At 36.7% G+C, this 22,202-nt stretch overlaps 3 protein-coding genes across 3 annotated transcripts in view; all 3 read left to right on the forward strand.

Annotated features, from left to right (window-relative positions):
- Positions 1 to 16,594, forward strand: part of PGAP1 (post-GPI attachment to proteins inositol deacylase 1) — a 30,251-nt gene extending 13,657 nt beyond the window's left edge. Inside the window, exons 13-26 of the mRNA XM_031056635.1 lie at positions 440 to 515; positions 793 to 866; positions 953 to 1,004; positions 1,702 to 1,768; positions 2,643 to 2,751; positions 3,103 to 3,141; positions 4,207 to 4,300; positions 5,017 to 5,107; positions 5,315 to 5,512; positions 5,738 to 5,870; positions 6,278 to 6,328; positions 7,492 to 7,715; positions 8,047 to 8,151; positions 8,973 to 16,594. Of these exons, the coding sequence (XP_030912495.1) occupies positions 440 to 515; positions 793 to 866; positions 953 to 1,004; positions 1,702 to 1,768; positions 2,643 to 2,751; positions 3,103 to 3,141; positions 4,207 to 4,300; positions 5,017 to 5,107; positions 5,315 to 5,512; positions 5,738 to 5,870; positions 6,278 to 6,328; positions 7,492 to 7,715; positions 8,047 to 8,151; positions 8,973 to 9,111 (1,452 nt within the window). The 3' untranslated portion in view covers positions 9,112 to 16,594. The remainder of the gene's footprint in view (positions 1 to 439; positions 516 to 792; positions 867 to 952; positions 1,005 to 1,701; positions 1,769 to 2,642; positions 2,752 to 3,102; positions 3,142 to 4,206; positions 4,301 to 5,016; positions 5,108 to 5,314; positions 5,513 to 5,737; positions 5,871 to 6,277; positions 6,329 to 7,491; positions 7,716 to 8,046; positions 8,152 to 8,972) is intronic.
- Positions 16,595 to 19,369: 2,775 nt separating this feature from the next.
- CUNH2orf66 (chromosome unknown C2orf66 homolog) lies at positions 19,370 to 21,808 on the forward strand. Its single transcript, XM_005415960.2, has 3 exons — positions 19,370 to 19,636; positions 20,520 to 20,711; positions 21,701 to 21,808. The coding sequence occupies exons 1-2, from the start codon at positions 19,475 to 19,477 to the stop codon at positions 20,691 to 20,693; spliced, it is 336 nt and encodes a 111-aa protein (XP_005416017.1). The 5' UTR covers positions 19,370 to 19,474; the 3' UTR covers positions 20,694 to 20,711; positions 21,701 to 21,808.
- Positions 20,993 to 22,202, forward strand: part of GTF3C3 (general transcription factor IIIC subunit 3) — a 17,675-nt gene continuing 16,465 nt past the window's right edge. The window contains exon 1 of the mRNA XM_005416136.1: positions 20,993 to 20,998. Coding sequence (XP_005416193.1) covers positions 20,993 to 20,998 — 6 coding nt within the window. The remainder of the gene's footprint in view (positions 20,999 to 22,202) is intronic.

The following is a 22,202-nucleotide window of genomic DNA, read 5'->3' on the forward strand; positions in this document are numbered from 1 at the left end:
TCTCACAAATGAGACGGATATCTTTGCATCAAGGGCTCTCAGGATCCCAGTAAGAGGACATTTGGAGGCTTGGTGTGTTACCCACCTGGATCTGGCAGACTTTTCCAGTTAGTCCTGGAAATGGCAGAGTACTGAATTGGAATTTCCAGTCTAACCAGAGCTGACATTGCTTTCTGTGACACAAATACAGACTCTGAGTCTGTGGTATATTAATCCATGAGCCAAGAAGTTATTCACAGCACAAGTGAGTGTGATGTTCTTCTCTGAGTGTATCTTCAGATAGTTGTGGCAGAGGCATCTCGCAGTGAAATTAGCAATGCACAATGTCCCATAAGCAAACATAGAGGAGAGATCACTTGGGAAATGTAATTTGGCGAGTACAAAGGCTTTCTAGTCTTGTGCTTTGGCTTAGATCTGTTTCTAATATCTTGAATTGCAGTATACTTTGGGCTGTGAATTCTTCAAAGAGGATTCCAGAACAGTCCAGCTCCCTGTAACACATCTTTTTTCATTTGGTAAGTATAGCATATTGCTTTTGGAAAAAATGGAAAACTAATATAACTAACCTTTGGATAATAAATTTGCCTAAAAATGTCAGGTCAGGAGGTTTTTGGGGGTTGTTTTTCACTAAAGCTAACACTGCTTTTGTTAGTAACAAAGAAATAAGAAATGTGCGAGTTTAGACTTACAGATATGAAAGTATGTAATTCTCCTGGAAAATAAAGAATCTGAATATGTAGTGACTTCTCAGACAATTTTATCTAATAAGTGAAAATATTGTATCCTTTCCAGGGTTTTCTTCAAGCAAAATTCTCTTAAATTCAACTGGATTACTTTACAATGTACAGCTCCAGCACTTTAACCAAGTAAGAATGCTACTTAAGTTTTTAAGGTAATGTAACCACTGTTTGTCTGGAGAAAAGTGAGTGAATTCTACTTTTTTGTGTTCTAGATATATCAAGCTTTCAAAATTTATATAGACAGTCACTGCCAGTCACTCAAAGGTAAATAGAAGTCTTCTGAAGTACAAATTTATTTTAAAATTGTTGAAAATTTGTAGAAACTAAAGTCTTCTCATGCAGTGGAGTTTAGGAGGCAATGCTGCTATGGTCTGTTCAAATGTGTCTGCTAATATCTCTCACTTCCCACTTAAAGAAGGATGGATCAACAAAAATGAGGACTTAGTCTTTTAATGTTTGTTTTCTTATTTGCCAGCAAAGGGAAATTGAATTTCCATCAGGATTCTGCCTTATAGTGAAAGTGTTTCTTGAGAAAAGCACATTGGCCTAGGATTTTTATTTGCTGATAACAGGACTCAAATTTGAATGTTGAGCTACATAAGCTTAAACAGGATGGGTTGCTAAAGGACCCTGTTTCAAAAGAAAGAAAGTGATGAATTTTATTAGACTGAGGTTTTGTTTCATGTTGAAAAGCAGAACTCTTTTCATAACTGTTCTTCCTTTAAACATTGATGTCTCACTGTCTTGTCCTGTAACAACCTGAGCTTAACCGTGTAATTTTTGTTTGCTGCTAACTGCTCTGATCTGCATTGCAATGTCAATTGCAATGTAACTGCAAGCCCAGAGATTCTGTGTAGTGATCTGTGTGCCACCTTTGTTTTATGGCCCTGGAGTTTTTAGAGACAGTTGCCACATCTGGTTCCTAGGTAAGTTTATATTTTTTAATGCTGTTCCATTTCAGAAAGAAAACCAAGTGTTTACAGACTTCATATTCCCTGGTCATATGAAGACTCAATAACTGTAGCAAAGTAAGGACTTTAACAATTAATAACTTCTTGATATATTTTTTTAAGAATATCTGCATCCTGTTGTGGTAATATTTCTGATGTGAGACAGTTTCTCCAGTCTTAAGTGTTTAGCTTCTGCATCTTTTCCTCATTTACCTTTCTGCCCTTGTTGACACAGTTGTTTTGACTTTTCCTAGAATAAGAATACCTACAAATTGTTTGCTTAATGGTTCTCACTAATTTTCTTGTAAAAGAAGTAAGATATACTGGTCTGAAATAATCAGGATAATCATTGACCTTCTCATGAGTGGAGAACAGTGGCTGCTCTCGATGCTGGCTTCCTCCTGGGAGCCAGGGTTTGGATTACACAGCAGCCCTATGTTTGCTTCAGCAGCATAGTCCTGACAAAATCGAATGATACAGCTTGAAATATATTTGTCATTTATGAAGTTGAACAACCTGTCTGTATTTTAGATGGTAAGAAAACTGTATTTCTAGTTTATTTTAGAAGTCTTAAGGATACCTCACAATTTGTAGCCCCCTGTGTTTTCCAGCAGCATAATACTTGCAGGAAACTGAATTGTATTCCTGAGGATATGTTCTTTCCCTTCCTATCACTCAGCATACTTGCATGCTCTGTGAGGCAGTGTGTTCACTGAACTTCTCTGCTTTCCTTGGTGCCATGTCCCAGGATAGTTCAGAGGAGAGGGAACTGAGGATGTTACGTAGTTCTTTATGGCAGGATGAACAAGTTCCTTACACCATTTTGCTCACAGCTTGAGGTGACATTTGGTGTGGTAGATCTGCTTTGTGTGCATTTGTTGAGGACTGAGACACCTTTGGTTTTTCTGCTTGGTCATAAGGACAGCAGTGACCATGTAAGTTGCTGTTTCAGAGTTCCATCTCTTGCTGAGATTTCTGCCAAACTGCACATTGCTCAGCCTCACAGTGACAGCAGCCTTCCAGAGTTAAACATCTACTCTTCCCCAGACTGTCAGTATGAAGTGAGTAAAACAGTTTTATTTTATAGTTAGTTTGCATTGCCAGATAGTTTTTGCATAATTCAGTCTTTTAAACCATAGCTAATTAATCTAATAAATACTAAGCAAATTCTAAAGGTGGGCTGTTTGCCCTTTTTCACATGTAGTGTGTGTTACAAGTATTTTGCAACAGCTGGGTTAGTACTGAAAGTTGGACTCTAAAACTTTAAAGCATTTGCTTTTAATTGTCAGTAGTAAGGTGTTGCACATTTTAGTTGTAGGATTGCTGTATGCTAGAACTTAAGTTTGCTTCTTAAAAATTGAAGTATTTTGTACTTATGCTTACCATTGCATGAAACAATTTTTTTTTTCAAGGTAATTCTGAAGACATCACTTCTACAGGTTCTTGGGCAAGTAAGAAAACCTAATACTAAATTGGTTTTTCTATGTCAGTAGCATCTATAGAAATTTTTACTTCCTCCCTTCCTTACTGTGGCACTTCAGGTTCCTTCTCGATGCCAAGAGGAGCACTACTCAGTGATCATTTTGTAGCCTTTTCCCTTGGCAAGGATCCCTCCTGCATGAATGTCAGGCCCCAGTCCTTAGAGGAGCAGAAAAGCTGTCTAAGCTCTAAAGAGCTGCTGTAAATGTAGAGTATGTGGCTTTGTGGTGAGCTCAATATCTGTAGGTCACTTTAACTTTCTTGCCTGATGAGTCAGCGCTGTTAGAACTTTAAAATACATTTGGCATCAATTAAGTTGGGGGAAAAAGTCTTAAGTAGGTCCATATGCTCCTTTTCAACAAATCTTCTTTGGTTATCAATGAAGAATACATTTCGACATGGGGATCAGTAAAAATAGACTGGCCATCTGCAGTTCTCTGCATCTAAAGAGTAATTAATTTGCAAGCACCTAAGTGTAGCGCTGGAATAAAACTGGCAAGGTTCTCTACATGAATTTATGCATTTAGAGCAAGGATTTTTCATTTTGTTGTTATTTTACAACATTTATAGAATTTATAAGCTATTGGTATATTAATTATTACTTGAGAGAGTGGAAGCCAATTAATACACGCATAAAATTACTTCCAAAAGTTCTTTGCCTAAAAGCATATATAACTATATGCAGATTTTGCTTGAAAAGTGGCCTTTAAATTGTTTTAAACTTGCTTTACTGAAATGTGATACTTGATTTTTTTTTCATACTTGTCTTTACTGGAGAAAACCCAGTTGTTTCTAATTTGATCATTTATCCAAACCTATTTCATTAACTGCTTATGAGAGATTCTAGTATTACCCATCTATAACATTAATTATTATTGGAGATTGTCAAATGTGCATTAAAATAAGGATCTGGATCTTTCAAGAAAGATTTTCTAATCTCATTATCATTCTGGCTTCGTGATAATATTTGTGTATGTTTCCTTTAAATAAATTTTTATAGATAGAAATGAAGTTTTCCCTTTATCCTTGTCTTTCAGATAGTAAGGTTCCATGCTGGTGCTTTTCCAGTCTATATTGTTTCTAATATCCTTCTTACTTATGGAGGACAACTGAGCACATTGAGATCAACAGGTAGCTTTCTAAAAACCTGTATGTTTTTCTCTGTCACAAGTGTTTTTAGAGAAATTGCTTATTGAATTTACTGATGAAAGACTAGCTAAATGTGAATTTTTTAAGCTAAATATCATTCAACTTACAGAAATTCTTGGATCCGTGCTCTTCATTTTAATTTTTTCTTGGCTGGTAGTTCTTCAAGGCTGTGTTGTAGCAAAATATTTCTTTATTATTATTTCTTTATTATTTATTTATATATCTTTTAAATTGCAGTCCCTCTCTGTGAAATATTGGTGTTGCACAGTCATTTAGAATTATCAGAAATCTACTTCAAAATACATGTAAAATTTTGAAATACATGTGTTAACGTGCAGAAAACACTGTTTCTTGCAGGAAGAGGATATTTGCATTACAGCTTTGTTATGCTGTCAAGTCTTCAGACAAAATACATTTTTATTAAAATTCAGGGGGTGTTTGGAACAAACTCCACAATGTCTCTAGAAGCTCATGTGCCATATTACCTTAATGTGGGTACCACATTATTACCTTAATGTGGGTGACCCAGTGGAGAAGGGCCTTGGTGGTAAAGTAAGCAGCCTTGCAGTACTCTATGCTTATCTTGTTTTCAAGTCAACTCTCATTGTCAGAATTTATATTTTGTTGTGGATGATGTTTGTTGAATGTTTGTTCATGACATGGCAGTAACTACAGATGCTCTCTGTTCTTGATCCTAGGCCAGTGTTCAGACTTCTCCCTCCAACTAGTTAGGACAGCAAAGCCCTACAAAGTAGAACCTCTTATAAGCATTGTTGTGTTTTTGCAGGGGTGAGTTTGCATCGTTTATTTGTTTAAAGTTTCCAAACCAGAAGTTTCAGTAAAACTGTTGCTAGGGAGGACTGTTATTTTATCTGTAGTCACTGTAAACACCTGTTATTTTCCTTGCAAGACTGTAATAGAAGGAATAGTTGATAGATATCTAACTGTAAGAGCAATTGGAAGTGATAAATAATACTGCTTTCATGTTTTTGGCAGGTTTAACTGGTTTAGAGAGATATGGGAGTCACTGTCACTACCAGAGGTGGATGCTGCTGTACTGAGTAGTCAGGATGCATGGTTCCCCCTTGTGTCCCTGATTCTATTTCTTTTTGGGACAGGCATTGCCTACTGGAGTGGAGTATTTTTCTCTACATCTCTGAGACTCTTCTCTTCATTATGGTTAACTCTGATTAGGTAAAACAACATGATGCTATATATTTTGCTCTTCTAGATGACTTTGACCCTGACGATTGTTTTTTTTGTTTTTCTGTTTCTGTGTGAATGCTTGGGCAAGATTGAATTCTGGGCAGATTGAATTTATACATTATTTTAGACATCTGGGTTTGAAAGCAAGCAGAAATTGATGTCTGAGAAGAAGTACAACAGGAGTTTTGTTTCTGGTTTGTTGTTTTTTTTTAGACCTCCTGAACTTCAGAAAGATAAGTTGATTACACCCAGCAGACTCTGTGGGATGATATCCCTTGCTTTGGTTAGCTGGACCACTTGTGGTGCATTTGCTGTGCTCATTATTTATCTTCAATACTTGTTCAAGGTACTGAAAGGCTAAACATTCTGTATGTTAACTGAATTGAAAATTTTAGGTGCTTTGGATTAACCCTAGGTTAAAAGCAAAAATCCAGATTACCCTTTTTCATACATAAAAGAAATGTTATTATTCTCATACTTGAAATAGGTATTTCTAATTTATCACTGTCATAATCTTATAATCTGTAGATTTTTTTTTCTTCTTTTGTTAATTCTTCTTACAAAGAAATGTGTGGTCCCACGTGCCCACTACAACAATGCAGATAATTGAAAATTTTAACTTATAGCTAGGCAATACTATAAAAACAAAGGCTAATAGCTCCCTTGAAGAGTAAGGAGTCCTCAATTTCTTTTCCTATACTACAGCTTTTGTGTGAAGAATCCTTACTAAACAAGCAACTGCTTGTCTTTCAGGTTGTAAAACTGCATGTAACTGTGAGAGCAGAGCAAAACATGCACAACAAGGTGAGTCTGTTTCCTGCTTCTGTTCCAAACTCTGGCCAAAAATTGTCTGGCAACTTCTGCCTTGGTACTCTTGGGTTGTGCTGCAGTGACTGGGTAGGTGCAGTTCACTTGCTGCATGTGTGGTGTGGAAGAACAGCCAGGCCATGAACAGCCTGCTCCATCACACATGACTGCTCTTTTAAGTTTCTGCAATGTGAAATTCTCATCTAAGAAGAAAACTCTGAATACACACAGATTAACAGGGTTTGTCTAAATTTTGGCATTTGATTATGCATGGCTTATCTTAAAAAACAATAAATTCTAGGTAATAATCTATACTGCAGGTAAAACTGCTTTTTCTAGAGAGGCAGTGTGTGGAGTTCAAGGTATTTTAGTCCAGAGATGACAAATAGGATGTGTTAGATGAGTATGGACTGAGACTGCTGTAAACAGGGAGCTGCTAAAAACACAGTAAAGAAGTGTTGGGTTCCATGCAGTGTGAACTTCATTTTCTGGATTACTTCAAGGTATAGGATCAAAGATGTAAGCAGGTGTGGATAACAGCATATGATAAGTACCTGCTCTTTTTTGCAAACATAGAATGAAGTCTGATACAAAAAGCTGTTGGAAGGTTTCTTTGGGTTTCTTTGAGTGGGTTTTTCATGTGTTTAGTTGAAAATCCTCTCCTTTCATCTCTATATAATATTTTGTTTCATTTGTGAGGTTTTTTTCTCTTGCTGAAGTTAGTATCTGCCAACTCATTCGTTTATCTTTGCCATTTATTCCTACAGGTAATATTTTACTCCCAGTTGCATTACTTCCTATATCTTTCCTGTGAATGATCATCTGTGATTTTTCACCCCCTTGCTTTATTACTCCTTTTATTTTGTTCTTCCTCCCTTCCAGGAACTGCTTTTCATTTCATTGATGTCAGGGCATTTACAGTCTCCATTCTTTTCTTCCATAGACATATAAACTATTAGTATATGAGAAATTTCTGGTTAAATTTAGATACTTTAAAATTGGAGTTTACTTTGGGTGGCTTTTTGAGGCATAAATTGCAGATTTTCTTCCTAAATCCCAGCTGGTGTGATACTGTTAGGATATTTTTCCCCTCTTCTTTCCCCAGCATGGGTTCTTACAAGCCTGTGCACAGTTTTGTGACTTCTGTCTTTCATTTCCAGGATTCAGGCCACTCAAAAGAAACTTCACAGAACTCCAGTACACACACAGTCAAAGCCCAGAGTTCAGTGGACAGCATTCCAGAAGCAACACAGTCTCCCTCCAACAGTAAAACATCTGCTGAAGCTGTTAACAGTCTTAAGATGCACATTACAGTCCTTAATTTATTCACGTGGATTGTGCTGCTCAACTTGCCATCTTTAATTTATTGGTTAAAAAACCTCAGGTAAGTTCTTAAATTGACACAAAGGTGGAAGAAAGTTACAGGAACTTTTGAAGATAATAAAAAATTATAAATGTTTGATTCTTTACATTATTAGTTACCTTACAGTTTTAAAGACTTTTGTTAATTATTATTGTTTTCTCTATCCTGTCTGGTTTGTATTGGGGTGTAAATAGGTGTTAAGTGAATCAGTGATATGTTAAAGAAAGTAATGTTTCAGAAGGGGGTTAAAATCAGGCTGGGATGCCATGTGGATTTCATTTATATTTTTTGTCATCAGCACATTTGGCAGCCTAGTTTAGAAGTGATGTGCTTTTAAACCATTTCTTTGCAGGTACAATGTTAGGCTTGATCCTGATCCCTGTAGATCCACAGCTATTATCCTTGTATGCATCCTAGAAATTCTAATGAATTCAAGTACTTCTGAAGTGAAATCAAGGTACTGTAGCCCAATCTGTAGTTTTGCTTTCCTGCTTCTTTGTGAATTACCATTTGTGTGGTAAAACTTAATTTATGCTGTAATTGTTCAGCTTCTGTAGAGATTCATGAACTCATATAGTTAAGTCTAAGTGATGAGCTAAAATTTGTACAAAAGTGCCTCTAGTTCAGCTAAGAGGAAAAAATCCCCTGTATTTGCCACATGGAAATAAATGAAGTATGTGCTATCTAAGCAATTGGCTGCATAAGAACTTCTTGAAATGTGACTTTTTAACTCACAATTCATTGAATTCTTCCAAATGTCACAGAATCCAAATACGTGGAGCAATTGTCAGACATTTACAAGGAAAAGGGAATTCTACAGGATTATAGTTATGTTCTTGTAGCTTCCCTTATGGGAGTAGAAATATAATGTGTTCTCTACTGGATTAAGAAGTTCTGAGAACTTGGTTTTACTGACAGAATATTTCTTGTTGAGATATGAAATTAGTTAATGCCTCATGAATGATAATCAATAATAACAAATGTAATTTATCCTCTTGACCAGTACCTGTTATCTCAAGTGATGCAAACCATTAAGTCCTCCTATGTTACGGAGAAGAAATTTCTAAATTAATATAATATTTTTAATAACATTAACCTTTTTGAATAATTTCTCTTGCTTATGCATCAGTTTTTATGGTGTATTAGACCTAGTGGCTCAGTTTTAAAGATTAAAAAAGCCTTGAAATAGAAATTATTTTGCAAAGGAAAATAATATATGGCATTTGCATACTTCCTGCTTGTGGCTACAAAATGGTAATTTTTTTTCTATTCTTACAGTAAACTCTTGAAGATTGCAGCCAAAGTTCCTCTCCCTTTGTCTGTTGCAATGCTGGCCTTTGGACGAATGCATTTATACAGAGTCCCACACTTTGTAACCTTTTCTCTTCTCCTACACGTGCTGTGCTGTTTTGTGTAATGTTCATTCTATATAGGACCATGCACCCTAGAAACTTAACACTGGAGATGGGAAAAATTGCAACACAGAAATGCCTAAATTAATATGATCAGTAGTTTACATTTTGTGGGAAAGAGGACAGAACTGTGAATACTTTACAGAAAATTCATGGTTTTATTCATGTTGCTTAGAAAACTTTTCCTGGTGTTTATTTCATGTCTCTGAAAATGGAGTGATTTAACTGTGTATAAGCACATGACTCATATCAGTGCAACATCTCAATACTCTGCCTTGTAGACACTTTGGTATTTCACTGTACTGCTTTGTGAAAACACCTTTTTTACTCACTGTGCCATGCAGTGTCTGTGTTCTGAACTTGCATCTCTTGCAGGTCTAAAGTATGCTGGTTAAAACTCAATACATTTCAAGCACACTGTGACTATCACAAAAACCACACAGCCAAGTATACTTTCAATGATTTTATGTTACATTCAAAAGCTGCCACATTTGTGTCTAGACAAACTAGAATGTACTGCTTATATAGAACTGTTATTTCTATCAAATCATTTGTTCAATCAGTGTGAGTTGAACGTTTGTGAGATTATTGCAAGTCTTACACATTTTACTTTTTGTGAGAGTGAGAAGACAACAGTATTCTATGTAGCTTTCTATTCAGGAAGGATACCAGCAGATTCATAAACAATTTGCTGTAATGTTGTTTTAAAACATTGTCAGTTTTCTCTGGAATTTTGAAATTAATCCTTGGACTTTGTCCATATGTAGAAGCTAGCAAACATTGAGATACCAGTGCAGTTGCTGCTCTCTTTCTAAGTAGACAAGGCAGGCTTTTTTCCTATTGTAAACAGAGAACCAACCATCTCCTAATAAATGCCAGTGCATAAAATGAATATGGAATAGTTACAGCCCTGCAAACTCCTGTCCTGCCATACAGTGCTACCTTCTGCATGTGGGCAAACTCAGTAATAGTGGGAAATACTGACCACAATTATTAGCTCTGTATAAATTTTATCTTAGTGCCTAGATGCTACAGTGACTGCCATTTATAATAAAGCCTACAATAGCTATGTGTAAGGAATTCTGTGCCCTGGGCATGTGTTTTGCCAACAGAAAAAAATCTCAGCAGTCCTTAGGTTTAAATGATGTATTGATTCTGTGTAGAGATGAGCTTACTACTTGCTTCTGTGTTAGCTGTCTCTGCTGTGTCTGAGATACCTGTTACCTTCATCTGGAAACACCAAACCAGCTCAACCATCTTATAGGAATACCAAGAGGAAATCTGCTGCTTACAGTCAATCAAGAATACTCTTGATCCAGTAGTATAGCCAGCCTGACCCATTAATTCCATCATATCTTAATCTTGCCTAAGTGCCTCAGTTATTTCTAATGTGTTGTTAGGGTCAATTCCTTTGAGCTGGCTGGAAAGACTCAGTTCACATAGTGACTTTCCAAAATGAAGGACAAATGTAAAGAAAGACACGTGTGTTTTGTTTGCTTATATCCATATCAGCAGTTCAAGTTATTAATAAGTCATTACAAGTGCTGTAACTGAGTAAGGGTATTGTAGTTAGCCAAACCACTGTCACTGTTATCAGTAATCTGTGTGCTGGTATTCTAGTCTTAACCTTTTCAAAAAGAAGGTTAGATTATATATAGTGTTTGTAAATCAGAAAAGTTATTTGAATAGATTATGCCTTGATATTTTCTAATCAAATGTATGCTACAGTATATGTATATAAGATAATTTGTGTGATTCAATATACTTGTAGCTAAATGCACCAGTTGGTTTAACTAGAAATTGCTGTTCAGACAGAAGAACAGAGTTGTTGTACTTGCTGTGAATGAAAGATGGTGGCAGAACTGCACAGGGCTGGCAAAGGGCTGTGAAATGTGCAGGGTCTGATTTCTGTGGAAAAGATAGTTTTCCTTGACTTTCACGGTCCATTTGGTTTACTACTCTATTTTACTTCTGATTTTGTTTTGCCACCTTAACAGGCTCTTTCTGCATGAATCCATTTGTTGGAACTGTTGGCAATGAAACAGACTTGATATTTGGCATCTTTGATAGTTTTCAAAATATGCCATAAAGTGAAACCTACTGAATTACGCAGGATAAGACCTTTTTTTTTTTTTTCATTTACTGATTTTGGTTTTTTAGGTGGAGTTCTATTGATGATTGTTAGAACTCTTCATAAAGTGCGTTCCGGTATCTTGTGTATTTCCTGCCTGATTTTCAAGTTGCAGGTAGGAATAGGTATAATCTTGAGTCTGAGATCCCAGATAACAAGAGTTTTTCACATCTCCCTCTACATTCCCTTTTCTCAGAGATGGTTTACCTTTACTGGGGAAAGGAGGGGAAGTTTTACTCCTGTTTTGAATTTAAATGCCTTGTGTGCCATTTAATAGATTTAAACTGTTGGCAGGGATGTGTGTCTGGATTGTGCAGTGATCATGGACTGGACAACTTCAGCTGTTTGGTGGATTAGGAGTTTAATCCCAATTAGATTTGCCATACAATCAATGGATGGTAATAGGATTAGAACAAGTCTTAGAATTCATCCCATTCTAAGAGAGGATGAATTCTCCTACTTGTCATTCTGAAAAGGACTAGATTTTGTAACAGTCTGAGGTTGTTTTTCAGGTAAAACGCAATGATTGTTTGTTGTTACTTTTGGACAAGAAGGTAAATTAGCTGAATCTGTAGTTCTGCCACTGTTCAGTTATCATTACAGCAGAAACATAGGATAACCCTATCTATATATACACTGTTAATTGCTTATATAAGGAGATGTAAATATTACTGAAATATCCTTTATAATGAGTGGGCTGCACTTATAAAACAGCTTTTGGCAAATACATTATAATGTCTCTTACTACCTTTAATTACATTAAAATTCCACTTTATTCATCACATTTTAGATTATCTAGACCATGTGGGAGGAGGCCAAGGCACAAATTGTAAGGGTTTAGACCTCAAGATGCATTCAAAATAAGAACTATTTATGTGGATCTAATATGATTTTTTATAAGCTATCAGAAACAGAATGAGGAAGCAGGGTAAAAACTTAAAATACTAAATGCCACTAACTTTTGGTACAGCAGAGTCTTTCTTTGACAGGGAGAGATTTAATGAGAAGCTTTTGGTGATAGCTTCATACCCTGAAATTACTCTGGAAGTCTATAATCTTTTCTGCTTGATGTCATCAAACATGTTCCTCACAGTCTCATCATGCTGCACTGACACGTGTATCTAACACTTCATGGAAAGTCTCTGTGTCTGATAAGGAAAAACTCACATCTTCACTGGAATTACCAAATGCACCTTGGAACTGAGTGAATTAATGTTGTCCAAAGCTAATCTTCTTAGTTGTGATTTAAAAGTTGCAATGGGTCACATTTCAGCATCCTGTTGAAAGAGGAATGGTTTGGGGGTTTTGGTGGGAGGTTTCTCTGTATGTTTTATTTCCAAGAAACCTGCAGTAAATGGACTTAAAGTCAGTTTTATTTCTGACATTTACAGCTCTGCTCTGATTTTGGTTTTGAGTGAGCTAATTCATGTAGCAAATCATTCCTTAATATTAATTTGCTATTTTTCAAAACAAATGGATGACTAATGATAAACCTGTGAGCAGTGCAGTAGTAATACATTGTAGAAGGCATAGAGACTGCTGGTATGTCTAAGTGAATTTTTCATCTATAACCTAATTGGACTAACTTTAAAGTCAGTGATTAACAAAATTAAATGTATTGACATTTAACCTCAAAAGCATTGCATATGTCTGTGTTTGATACATCTCAATTTCCATGTGTTTGCCAGTAACAAGTGATAAACTCACTTGATGTTCTTCTGAAATCTGATAAATCTGATCCATCTGACAGCACAGAATAAAGTCTGTTATGTAGTCATTAATAAATGTAAACATTTGAGAAACTTCCATTTGGATCAAGTTATTTCAATACAGGGTTCAGTGTGTTTAGACTTTTGTTGTATTTATACTGAGATAAAACCAGCCATTTACTGACCTTTAATACTCTGAGCTATGAAAATGTTTTTGGAAGTGGTTGTAGAGTCTGTACAGAATTGTGCTGCCGTTCTAAGTCACTAAGCTAGTAGAAAATTGCTAGTTGTAAAGTAGACTGAATTCTTGTTGCATATTTTCCATTTAATATTTTAATGGTGAATGTTTCTCACTTAATTTACAGCTTTGACTTTTTGCATCTCTTTTTTTGTTTCTGGTAGATAATCAGTCTAGCTTTTGTAAGCATTTAGCACTGTAAAATATAAAATTTTCATCACTGTTCCTTTAGGGGAGACATACTTTTGTCACCAAAGCTACATACTGCTGTTGTATAGCCTCCAGGAAATGTGTGACAATGAAGGACAATTCAAAACTAGTCTGTTTTTAATTTTAAAGTACAATTTTTACCTTTTTTTTTAGAGCCAGAACTTTGAACTAGAATATTAGAATCCATAAAGTCTTAAAAAATTTGAAAAACTTTTGCAAAAACTATACTTTCTGATGTATGTTTTTATTCATGGGTGAATGTATTCAAAGCTTTTAATCAGCTCATCTATCCTCAAACTCAAGTAAAAAGTATACACTTTGTCTTATTAATAGACACTGCTTTTAAAAATGGATTTTAAGCATTTAGAGAGAAAATTCCATAGCTCTTACTTAAGCAAATCTGCCCAGCCCTCAATTTTTCAGGTGTCTAAGCATATAACTGCCTCAAATATGTGCTTATTGCCTTGTAGGATGAAAACCTGAACTGTGATATTTTGAATTTATTTTCTTAAGATGCAAGGTTTTTTCTCCATTTTTCGATGTAGACAGATTTTGCTATTCATGCTGTCATAAAGAAATCCTGTAAGCATTGTCTCTCTACAGTTATTGGCAGCTTGTGCTCTGGATCCTGTAGGAATATGTGGTGTCAGAGCTGAGTTTGTCTCTAAAAACCAGGAGTGGTGAACATCATAATATTTGTTATTTGTGGCCCAGCATTGTGGGTCCTCCTTCCCCATGCAGCTCTCTCTGGTTCGCGGTGTCCCTGGCCTGTGGTGCCCAGCAGGAGTTCCCAGAGCAGTGGAACTGGGACTGACCTGGCAGGAAGTGCAGCAGAGTCCTGTAGACTCCTTCTCTTTGTTGAAATATCAGCCAAGACTGGTTTCCCCCTCCAACTTCAATAATTCCAGGGTATATCTAAGCATCAAATGTGTTGATGTTTATTTTGAAAAAAGGCTAGGTGCACTATTTTAGGATCAATTCAGGCTTCAGTATTTTCCACCCACTTCAGTCTGAGTTTGGAAAGAGGATTTGAGACTGCAGCACCTGACAGCTGGAATACTTTACAGAAGTCTACAGGTAGTAGACAGGACACATATGATTAGAGTGTCAGACCAAAACTGAAATGTGAAATTCCTCACTGTGACTTTAAACTTGTAGCTTTCTAGAGAGAGAGAAAAATATATATATACTGTGCCTTAGACCAGTAAATGAATACACTCTAACTGTAGCCTGTGGACTTCCATAGCCTTATATTTGATTTTTGAAGTTGACCAAAAATATTTGTGTGGATCATACTGAAACTTGGCATGGGGAAAATGCTTAAAAATTATTTTGACCCGATTTTACACTTAGAGAAATGAAGAATTATTGCAAGTACAGCATATTTTTTGTTTGGAATCACACCAACCAAAGTCAGAAAGTTTTAGCTGACCTGAATTTTTCAAGCCTTTCTGTTGTGACCCAGAGAAAAATAAGAAAGGAAAACTAGTTGCAGATATCTGTCTCAGCTTTGAAGTCTGTGTGTCAAACTGTTTTAAAACATTTTGATACTTGGTCCTCAATAAAAAAAATCTCAATTTTAGTTTAAGCAAAATACTGTATTTAAGCCATTAAATAGCAAAATCTTCACCAGTGTGAGAAGAAAGCTAGACAGGGGCGAGGTTGGTTGTTTGTATTAAGGCTCCAGAAGTTTTGAATACTAAATTTTACTTTTTAGGAAAAATATTCACATGTTAATCCCTGAAAGTTCACATGTAGACTCCCTTTTTTGGAGAAAAAAAAAAGTGCACTGTTTTTATCCTAACTCATTAAAGAAGACTAGAAATACTTAAGATCTTAAAATCTTGTTTTAATATAGTAGAAGGATTTCTTACGTGTATTTTTAAATACAAAGATCTCAGGAAAAGCCACTGTTGGCTTTTTTTATTGTCTGTAGAGGATTCTTTGTGTGTTTTGAACAAATTCTGATTTCCCTCCCCCCTCCGATATAGCACTGAACCTTGGAAAGTGATGCCATCTCAGAGGTTATTGTTGTACTGGGGGTATTTAGACATGCACACAAACAACTGCCTGCCAGCTGCTCACAGAGCTGCTCACAGAGCAATACACAGCAAAGTTAGAAAACATTTCCTTTCACTGAGCTCCTGCTTCAGTCTGGGTGCCACAGTGCTGATGCTGCTGCTGAGCACAACATGGAACACACCATCTTTGTGTCTTCCCTGCTGCCTAAACTCATTCCAGTCACCTCACTTCTTATTTTGTGGTGATGTTTCAGCACTCCTGGCCATTGGTGATTTTCAAGCCACTGGAATAATGTTGGCCAAAATACCTGGTTTGGGTCATTAGTGGGGAGGGAAGGATTTGTTGGTTGTAAAAGGACTTAAAACTTTGAAGAAAAAGTGTAATTTTGGGGAAAAACTTATCACTTCTCAAAGCAATCTGTCTTAGAAGTTTTAACTCTTCCTCTGTGTTCAGTTATTATGTAGCTACCGCAAATCTGATGTACATGAACTCACTCTTAATATTTACAGGTTTTTAGAGATGTTGACAGGGTCTTACCTATAAATGTTTGAATAATTCTATAGCAAATTTTTGTGCTTATAAAAATGTTTATAACTAAGTTCTTACAAATCATGTCATGTATCATAAACTTCAGCAAAGTCCTTGTCTTGTGAGATGCTGAGAAAACCTTGGAGAAGAGGTATTTTTGGATGATGTTGTAATTGCTGAAAGATGGAATCTCATAATCTTTAAAAACTGCATTTAAACTTTTTTGTTGTAGTTGAAGGCAACTTGATTTGGGAGCTGCTCTGGTATGTTCCTGTTTTGTTTGGTGGTTTCCCTGGCTGCAGTGTGTACTTCAATCTGTTTTTTGTCTTTTTTTTTTTTTTTACCTAAGTGTGTATGACTTTAAGTACATTGTATAGCAAATCCCCTGCTAAAGAAACACTTCTGTATATTTTTGTATGGTATTCCAACGTGCTTGCATTGGTACAAATGGTTGTAAATCCCAAAAAGTGCCACTTGCCTGTGCTGCTCTGTGTTACCTGTGTGCTGTTGTACAAACACGCTGATGAGTGTTGTGAGCAGTGTCTGCCTTTAGTCTTGCCTCAGGTACTCATGTGGAGCAGTTTGGTGCTTTTCCTTCTGACTTGTAACCCTTGGGATTCTAAGCAGAAAATAAAAGTAGTAAACAAAAAGCCTTGTGGTTGGAGCAGTGCTTTAACAGGTGCTTCTTTCACACCTCAAGTACAGTGCAATAAAGATCGTTGGACAGACTGGGTGAAGCTTGGCTCAGTACCTTAACTCCAACACCTCAGGCTTCATGACTGGGAAATGCAATAAAATTCAGAGTGTTTGCTGAATAATACAGTTTATATAGAGCATCGTATGTATAAAACTTGTTCTCAGCTAAACTAGTATATTTGAAATTTTTACATTTCAGAGGTGAATTGTGTGGAACTGAGCAAGCAATGCTATCAGCATTTTCATCTTCACAGCAATTTAATTCAAACATACATGAACATTACTTCCTGTGCCAGAAAAGTTATATAATTAGTATAGACACTTTGAAAATATTTTATTTATTGAAGATGTTTATCAAGAAAACCTGATGCTTAAATTTGGGTGCCCTGACATCTGGCTTTGACAGCATTTGTTAAACTTAGCTACTGTCCTCAAAAATGAGGATGCAATTTAATTCAGTCAGTGGAAGTATACTAATAGTATTTTAATATGAATGTGCTCTGCTTATATTTAACTTTCCCTGAAGGAAAGAATTGAAATTACTAAAAAAAGACCAACCCACACAATAAAATGAGCTATAGGTCTAAACAGACTTTTTAGCTCCTACAGTTTCTCAGAGCTTTAGCTCAGGAAGCAACAATACAAGTGTGTATGGATTTTTTTTTTCAGACAGCTCACAGAAAATATATGCTAATTGAATCTCTTGCATATCTGCATGCTTCATCAGTCACTCACATTGCCTGAGTTCCTCCAGTAACAAAGCTTCTTTCATATTTGCAGATGACTTCAGTATGTTTTATTAGCTGAATACACTGCATATCCCCAGTTCTTTGTAAAGAAATCAATGGAATAAATTAATTGAGGGGGAGAAAAGAGGTAGGAGAAAACTGCCAGCTCTTCTGGCTTTTTTTTCCCCCTCCTCTTTCCAAAGATAAAGGAACTAAAATCTAATCCCAAACTGTAAATCTTACCTTTCCCCCTTCCTGTCATTTTCTCTACAGGAGCATATTTCTACTTCTAGCTGAAATAAGTATCTACCTAGAATATCAACAAAGACAGTTCCCTTACACTAACACCTGCCTTTTTTATGTTTTTCTGGTGCTACTGCTCTGTTCTTGATGAGTCCACTATCTGGAAGTTGAGTGTAATGAAACATAATTGATGGGGCTTAATGGATTTTCTTTTTTGTGTGTATGATTTTTTTTAAAACTCCAAATATGCAGAATAATAAACAAGCTGGAAAAGTTGTCTTGAATTTTTATATATTACTGTAGTCATGAAAACAAGCTGCTGTATTAGCAGAAGGGAATAAGAGCAGGAACAAGTGCTCACTATGGAGTTATCAAGTGTCCTTCCCTTGGCCAGTGCATATCCTGAGGACATCTGGGTTTCTTTGTCGTCTTTGGGAATGGAAGACTTGGTGCTTGAGATCAGCTTGAAAATAACACTGCTAGGATTTTGTTTACTGTGTTGCTAATGATGTTTGGATGTCCAAAACTTCACCTTCCTGGAAGGGTGGTGGCAGGTTTTTATTTTGCTTTCAAAATTTAAACCAAATAAAAATGTAAAGCTTCTAGTCAGACATAAACATCTACACTCTGGAGTAAGGTGATGGTCAAATATTTTTAATTTTAACATGTCTGTTTAGGGACATGTTTTATGTGATGCTAAATCATGTATCATCTACATAGCAGAGAGAGAAGAGTGCAGTGAAATAATAAAAAAATATGAGCAGCTCTGATATGAAGAAAGCTATGCACTAAGGCCAAGGTAAATTAGCAGAATCCTCCTTGCAGCCTTTGTCTTAGTTTCTAATGTGACAGGAGGATATTAACTGCTGATAAAATCGGGGTAGGAAAGCAATGCTTCCATTAAAATGTTATGATTTTGGATATTGAAGCAGACCTTACTTTTCCCTCTCTTTTTCCAGCATCAAGAGAGTGATCCATATCTCATTTACTTGAAAACCATTAGTCATCATTCTAGAGATACAGCTAATTACTTTTAACTAAAAATAATATTTTGATAAAGCTGTGCCATTTCTCCTGGGAATTGTTTTAAACTTCCTGTATGCCTACTACCAATTTCTGCAATATGGCTTGGGAGGAATTTGTGCTGCACTGTTCGATAGCAACAGGTCTGAAGAGTACCAAGGATGAAATTCTCAAGGGTCTTTATGTCATGGTTGGAAATGGAATCATTACTGTATTTTTGAGCTCCTGCTAACGTCATTAACACCCACCTACAGTCTACTAGAAATATAAGTGCAGAGATCAGGTTGTTCACAGATTACGAGGAGACCAACCAAGAAGGGGCAAGCCAAAGCCAAATTCCCTGGTAAGCTCTATTTTAAAGAATGTGAGAGGGAGAATTCCTTTTCTCCCCCTGAGTCAAGTTGTGAAATGAATCTCTAGTATGTGCAACCAGGCTGTATTTAATACCATTGCACTTGTTATTATATGTAGTAAAATGTAATGCAGATTTATAAAACTGAGCTCTCTCGATCCTGAGCCATATTTTTGCACTCTCCTTGCAGTATACAGAAGACTGGTGCTGTATTAGCCACTGAAAATGGCTTTATGTAATTAATGTAAACTTACAAATGTAATATTTTGTGTTGAGTATTCTGCTGGTCCCTCAGAAGAGAGTCTAGTGTCTAGAAATAGCTTTGGTATGGGAAACAGTTGTTTAGAATAATTTGTTCTTCCAAGGACCTTAGTACTATGAAAAAAAAAGAGTTGATAGCACATGGATGTAATCTGCAGTGGGCAGACTTTGCTTGGATTCACATGCTTTGTGTGTTCCCAGTGACAGCTCTGTAGAATTTAAGGAGTATGTGTTTGCCCTTCTTACAGGCAGTCTTCATCTCCAGCATGTGGAAAGTGCTGCTCCTGGGTCTGTATGTAGTATTGGCTGTGAGAGGACTGGCAAAGGGTGCTCCTTTCCAACCAGAAGATAAATGGAAGCCTCTTGATAACCCCAGAAACAGAGAGCTGGTAAGGAAATGTTTCAAGAAAGAGAGCTGAAGTTCTGTGTGTTTTTTTTGTTTTCCATGAAGAGACTCCTTATTGCCTAAATTTAAAGGCAAGAGGGGCCCATTAGATGTAATGTCAGGAGCTGTGCACTTTGTATGGTCAATAACCATTTCTCAGTCAAGGTGTACCCCTTAACTGAAGAGATGTTCTCAGAGCACAGTAGTGCATAAAATGTGCTTATATCTCCATCCAGCAGCTTTCGTTTTTAAAAAATTATTTTGATTATACAGCCACTTGTTTTGTGAAACAGAAGAGGAATGATTACTGTGTTTCTTTCAAATGTGTGCTCTGATTGCATGTTGTTTCATCTCATGGAAGTACAAATAAGTTTGCATCTGACAGCTATGAAAATACCACTCAGAGAACATTTTCACAATCTTAAAAAGAATTTGTGAAGGAAAAGAATCGGTTTCCTGTAATATTTCCTCAGTGTTTTAAAAAGCTTAATTTCTCCTTGGAAGTGATTGCTGGGGGCCAGTTCAAATCAATTGCCCATTGTTGCTGACTCCTACTGAAATGTTTCCAGAGGTGTCCTGTGTGCTGTCAGCAGGGGCTTGGCTGTGCCTGTTTTACAAGGGTGCAGTTATCTCACAGCCCCCGTGGTTCAGTGGGGAGCATAAATGAGCAGGACACAGTTGCTGCTCTTCTGACTTCACATAAGATGCACAAGCCATGGGTGGAGTGGGCATGTCTGAATTAGGTTGCCTACACTGTATCAGGTTATGATCAGAATCGAGGATTTCATCCCACAGAGGAATAAACATTCCATCTAATTGGTGTCAGTAGAAATAATTAATCTCCATGGCTCATGCTCTGTTTATTCTCACATCCACGATCTGCTCAGTTTTTCAGAACACTCCAGGCTTACTTCTCGGGCAGGGGTCTGGATCTCAGGAAGTTCCCAGCCACTTTCACTGTGAACAATGAAGGACCAAGGCTCTACTCAGATCCTATTGCTTCTGCATTTGCAGATTATGAAGAAAAGAAAAAATCCTTTCAGAACTATTTCAAAGGCTGAAAGATTCTGCTGATGAAGGTAAAAGAGGGTGCCTTGTCCTCTGATGCTATGTGTAACCAAGAAAGAGTCTGACTGAAGTATAAAAGCAACTTCTTTCTCAGAAGGAATTAAAATGTAGTACCTTAACTCTTGCCTGAAGTGGGGTTTAAAATTCTTGAGGCAGAGATTTATGCTACTTAGATAAAATAACATGGGGTGCTTGTGCAGACCTCTATAAACCCTGATTTTTTTTTAGTTTTCTCTTTTTTCTCCCCTCCTTCATATGGAGGAGAATTCTGCAAATGTACAGATACTAGGGGATGCAGGTTTGATGTAAGGAATTGAAAAGAGTAAGATTACAAGTTGAGATTAATGGTTTCGTGTGATGTATGTCTATTAGGAAAATTAATTTAGTATAAGTTATTGCACTAACAAAGCATACATTCTCTTTTACATTCACAGTAAATATTGTTTTCTTTTGGTTTACAAATAGCTGAGAATTTCTTCAATAAGATTTAAATCAAAGCATTTTGGTGATTTACTCAGTATCTTGAAGTGCTTAAATTGTAATCAATATTCAGCTTAGGATTTGCAGCTCTGTCCTGTTCTTGGCCTGTTTAACACCTTGTCTGTTTATAATCAAAATGAAAGCTTTATTCTTATTATCATGAACCATAATAAAGACTTCACTCAAATTTTAATACTAAATTCTCTTTTTGCTGAGTTGATATGTCATGAAAAATAGAGGCACCATAGAATGTATATTTTGTGCATGGAGAAACAGAAAGAAAAGGGAATTCAGAAGGGATGCTGTACTATAAATAACAGCAGCAGTGAGAAAATGACTGGTGGAAACTTTGTCCTGCATAATTCAGGATGGTTGTAGTTCTTTTCCGTGTTCAGAACTGTTTTGTGGGAACAGAGGTTCAGCCAGTGGTTTTTTTGTCTTGGTTTGGATCATACCTTGGTCGCATATGGATATTTCTGTATTAGTCTCATGTATTTGTATTTTTTTTTGTCTTTTTTAGGCATTAACTTCAGAAGTCCATGCCAAGTGGAAACCTTCACAGCAAAATTTCATGGCTTTGACTTTTTAACTGTTACCTGACAATTCCAAAGTTTCTTCACTGTCCCCGTTTCTGCCAGTGGAATCTGGTGTCCTGCTGCAATGAGCATTATTCTGTCTGTTGACAAATGTGTGCTACTGCAGTCTGTGAGCAGAATTGTGCTTAAGTGTGAATAAAGGGGGAGCGCAACAGTGTGCATTTAACCACTGCCAAGTGTCTTTGTTCAAAGCTGGGAACTAAACGTTCCCTTTCAGTTTATTAGAACATGTCCCAAGGTGTTCTGTGACAAGCGTTCACATCCCCTGTGGGTACAGCGCCTTCCTTGGCGGCCCTCTGGCTGCTTGTGCTTCACCCGGCCGCGCACGCCCATTTCCGACCCTGCCGTGCTCAGAACTGCCCCATCCCTGTGAGTACGGAGTTAAAGCCCCCCGGTGCCGAGGCAGCAGAGGCCGCCGAGTCCCGG

This window comes from Geospiza fortis, unplaced genomic scaffold (assembly GCF_000277835.1).
Source record: "Geospiza fortis unplaced genomic scaffold, GeoFor_1.0 scaffold112, whole genome shotgun sequence".
Classification (NCBI taxonomy): domain Eukaryota; kingdom Metazoa; phylum Chordata; class Aves; order Passeriformes; family Thraupidae; genus Geospiza; species Geospiza fortis.

Coding starts and splice junctions, on each gene's coding strand:
- CUNH2orf66 (XM_005415960.2), top strand. CDS start 19,475: ATGTGTTTGCCCTTCTTACAGGCAGTCTTCATCTCCAGCATGTGGAAA. Junction 19,637..20,519: donor ACCCCAGAAACAGAGAGCTG/GTAAGGAAATGT, acceptor CGATCTGCTCAG/TTTTTCAGAACACTCCAGGC.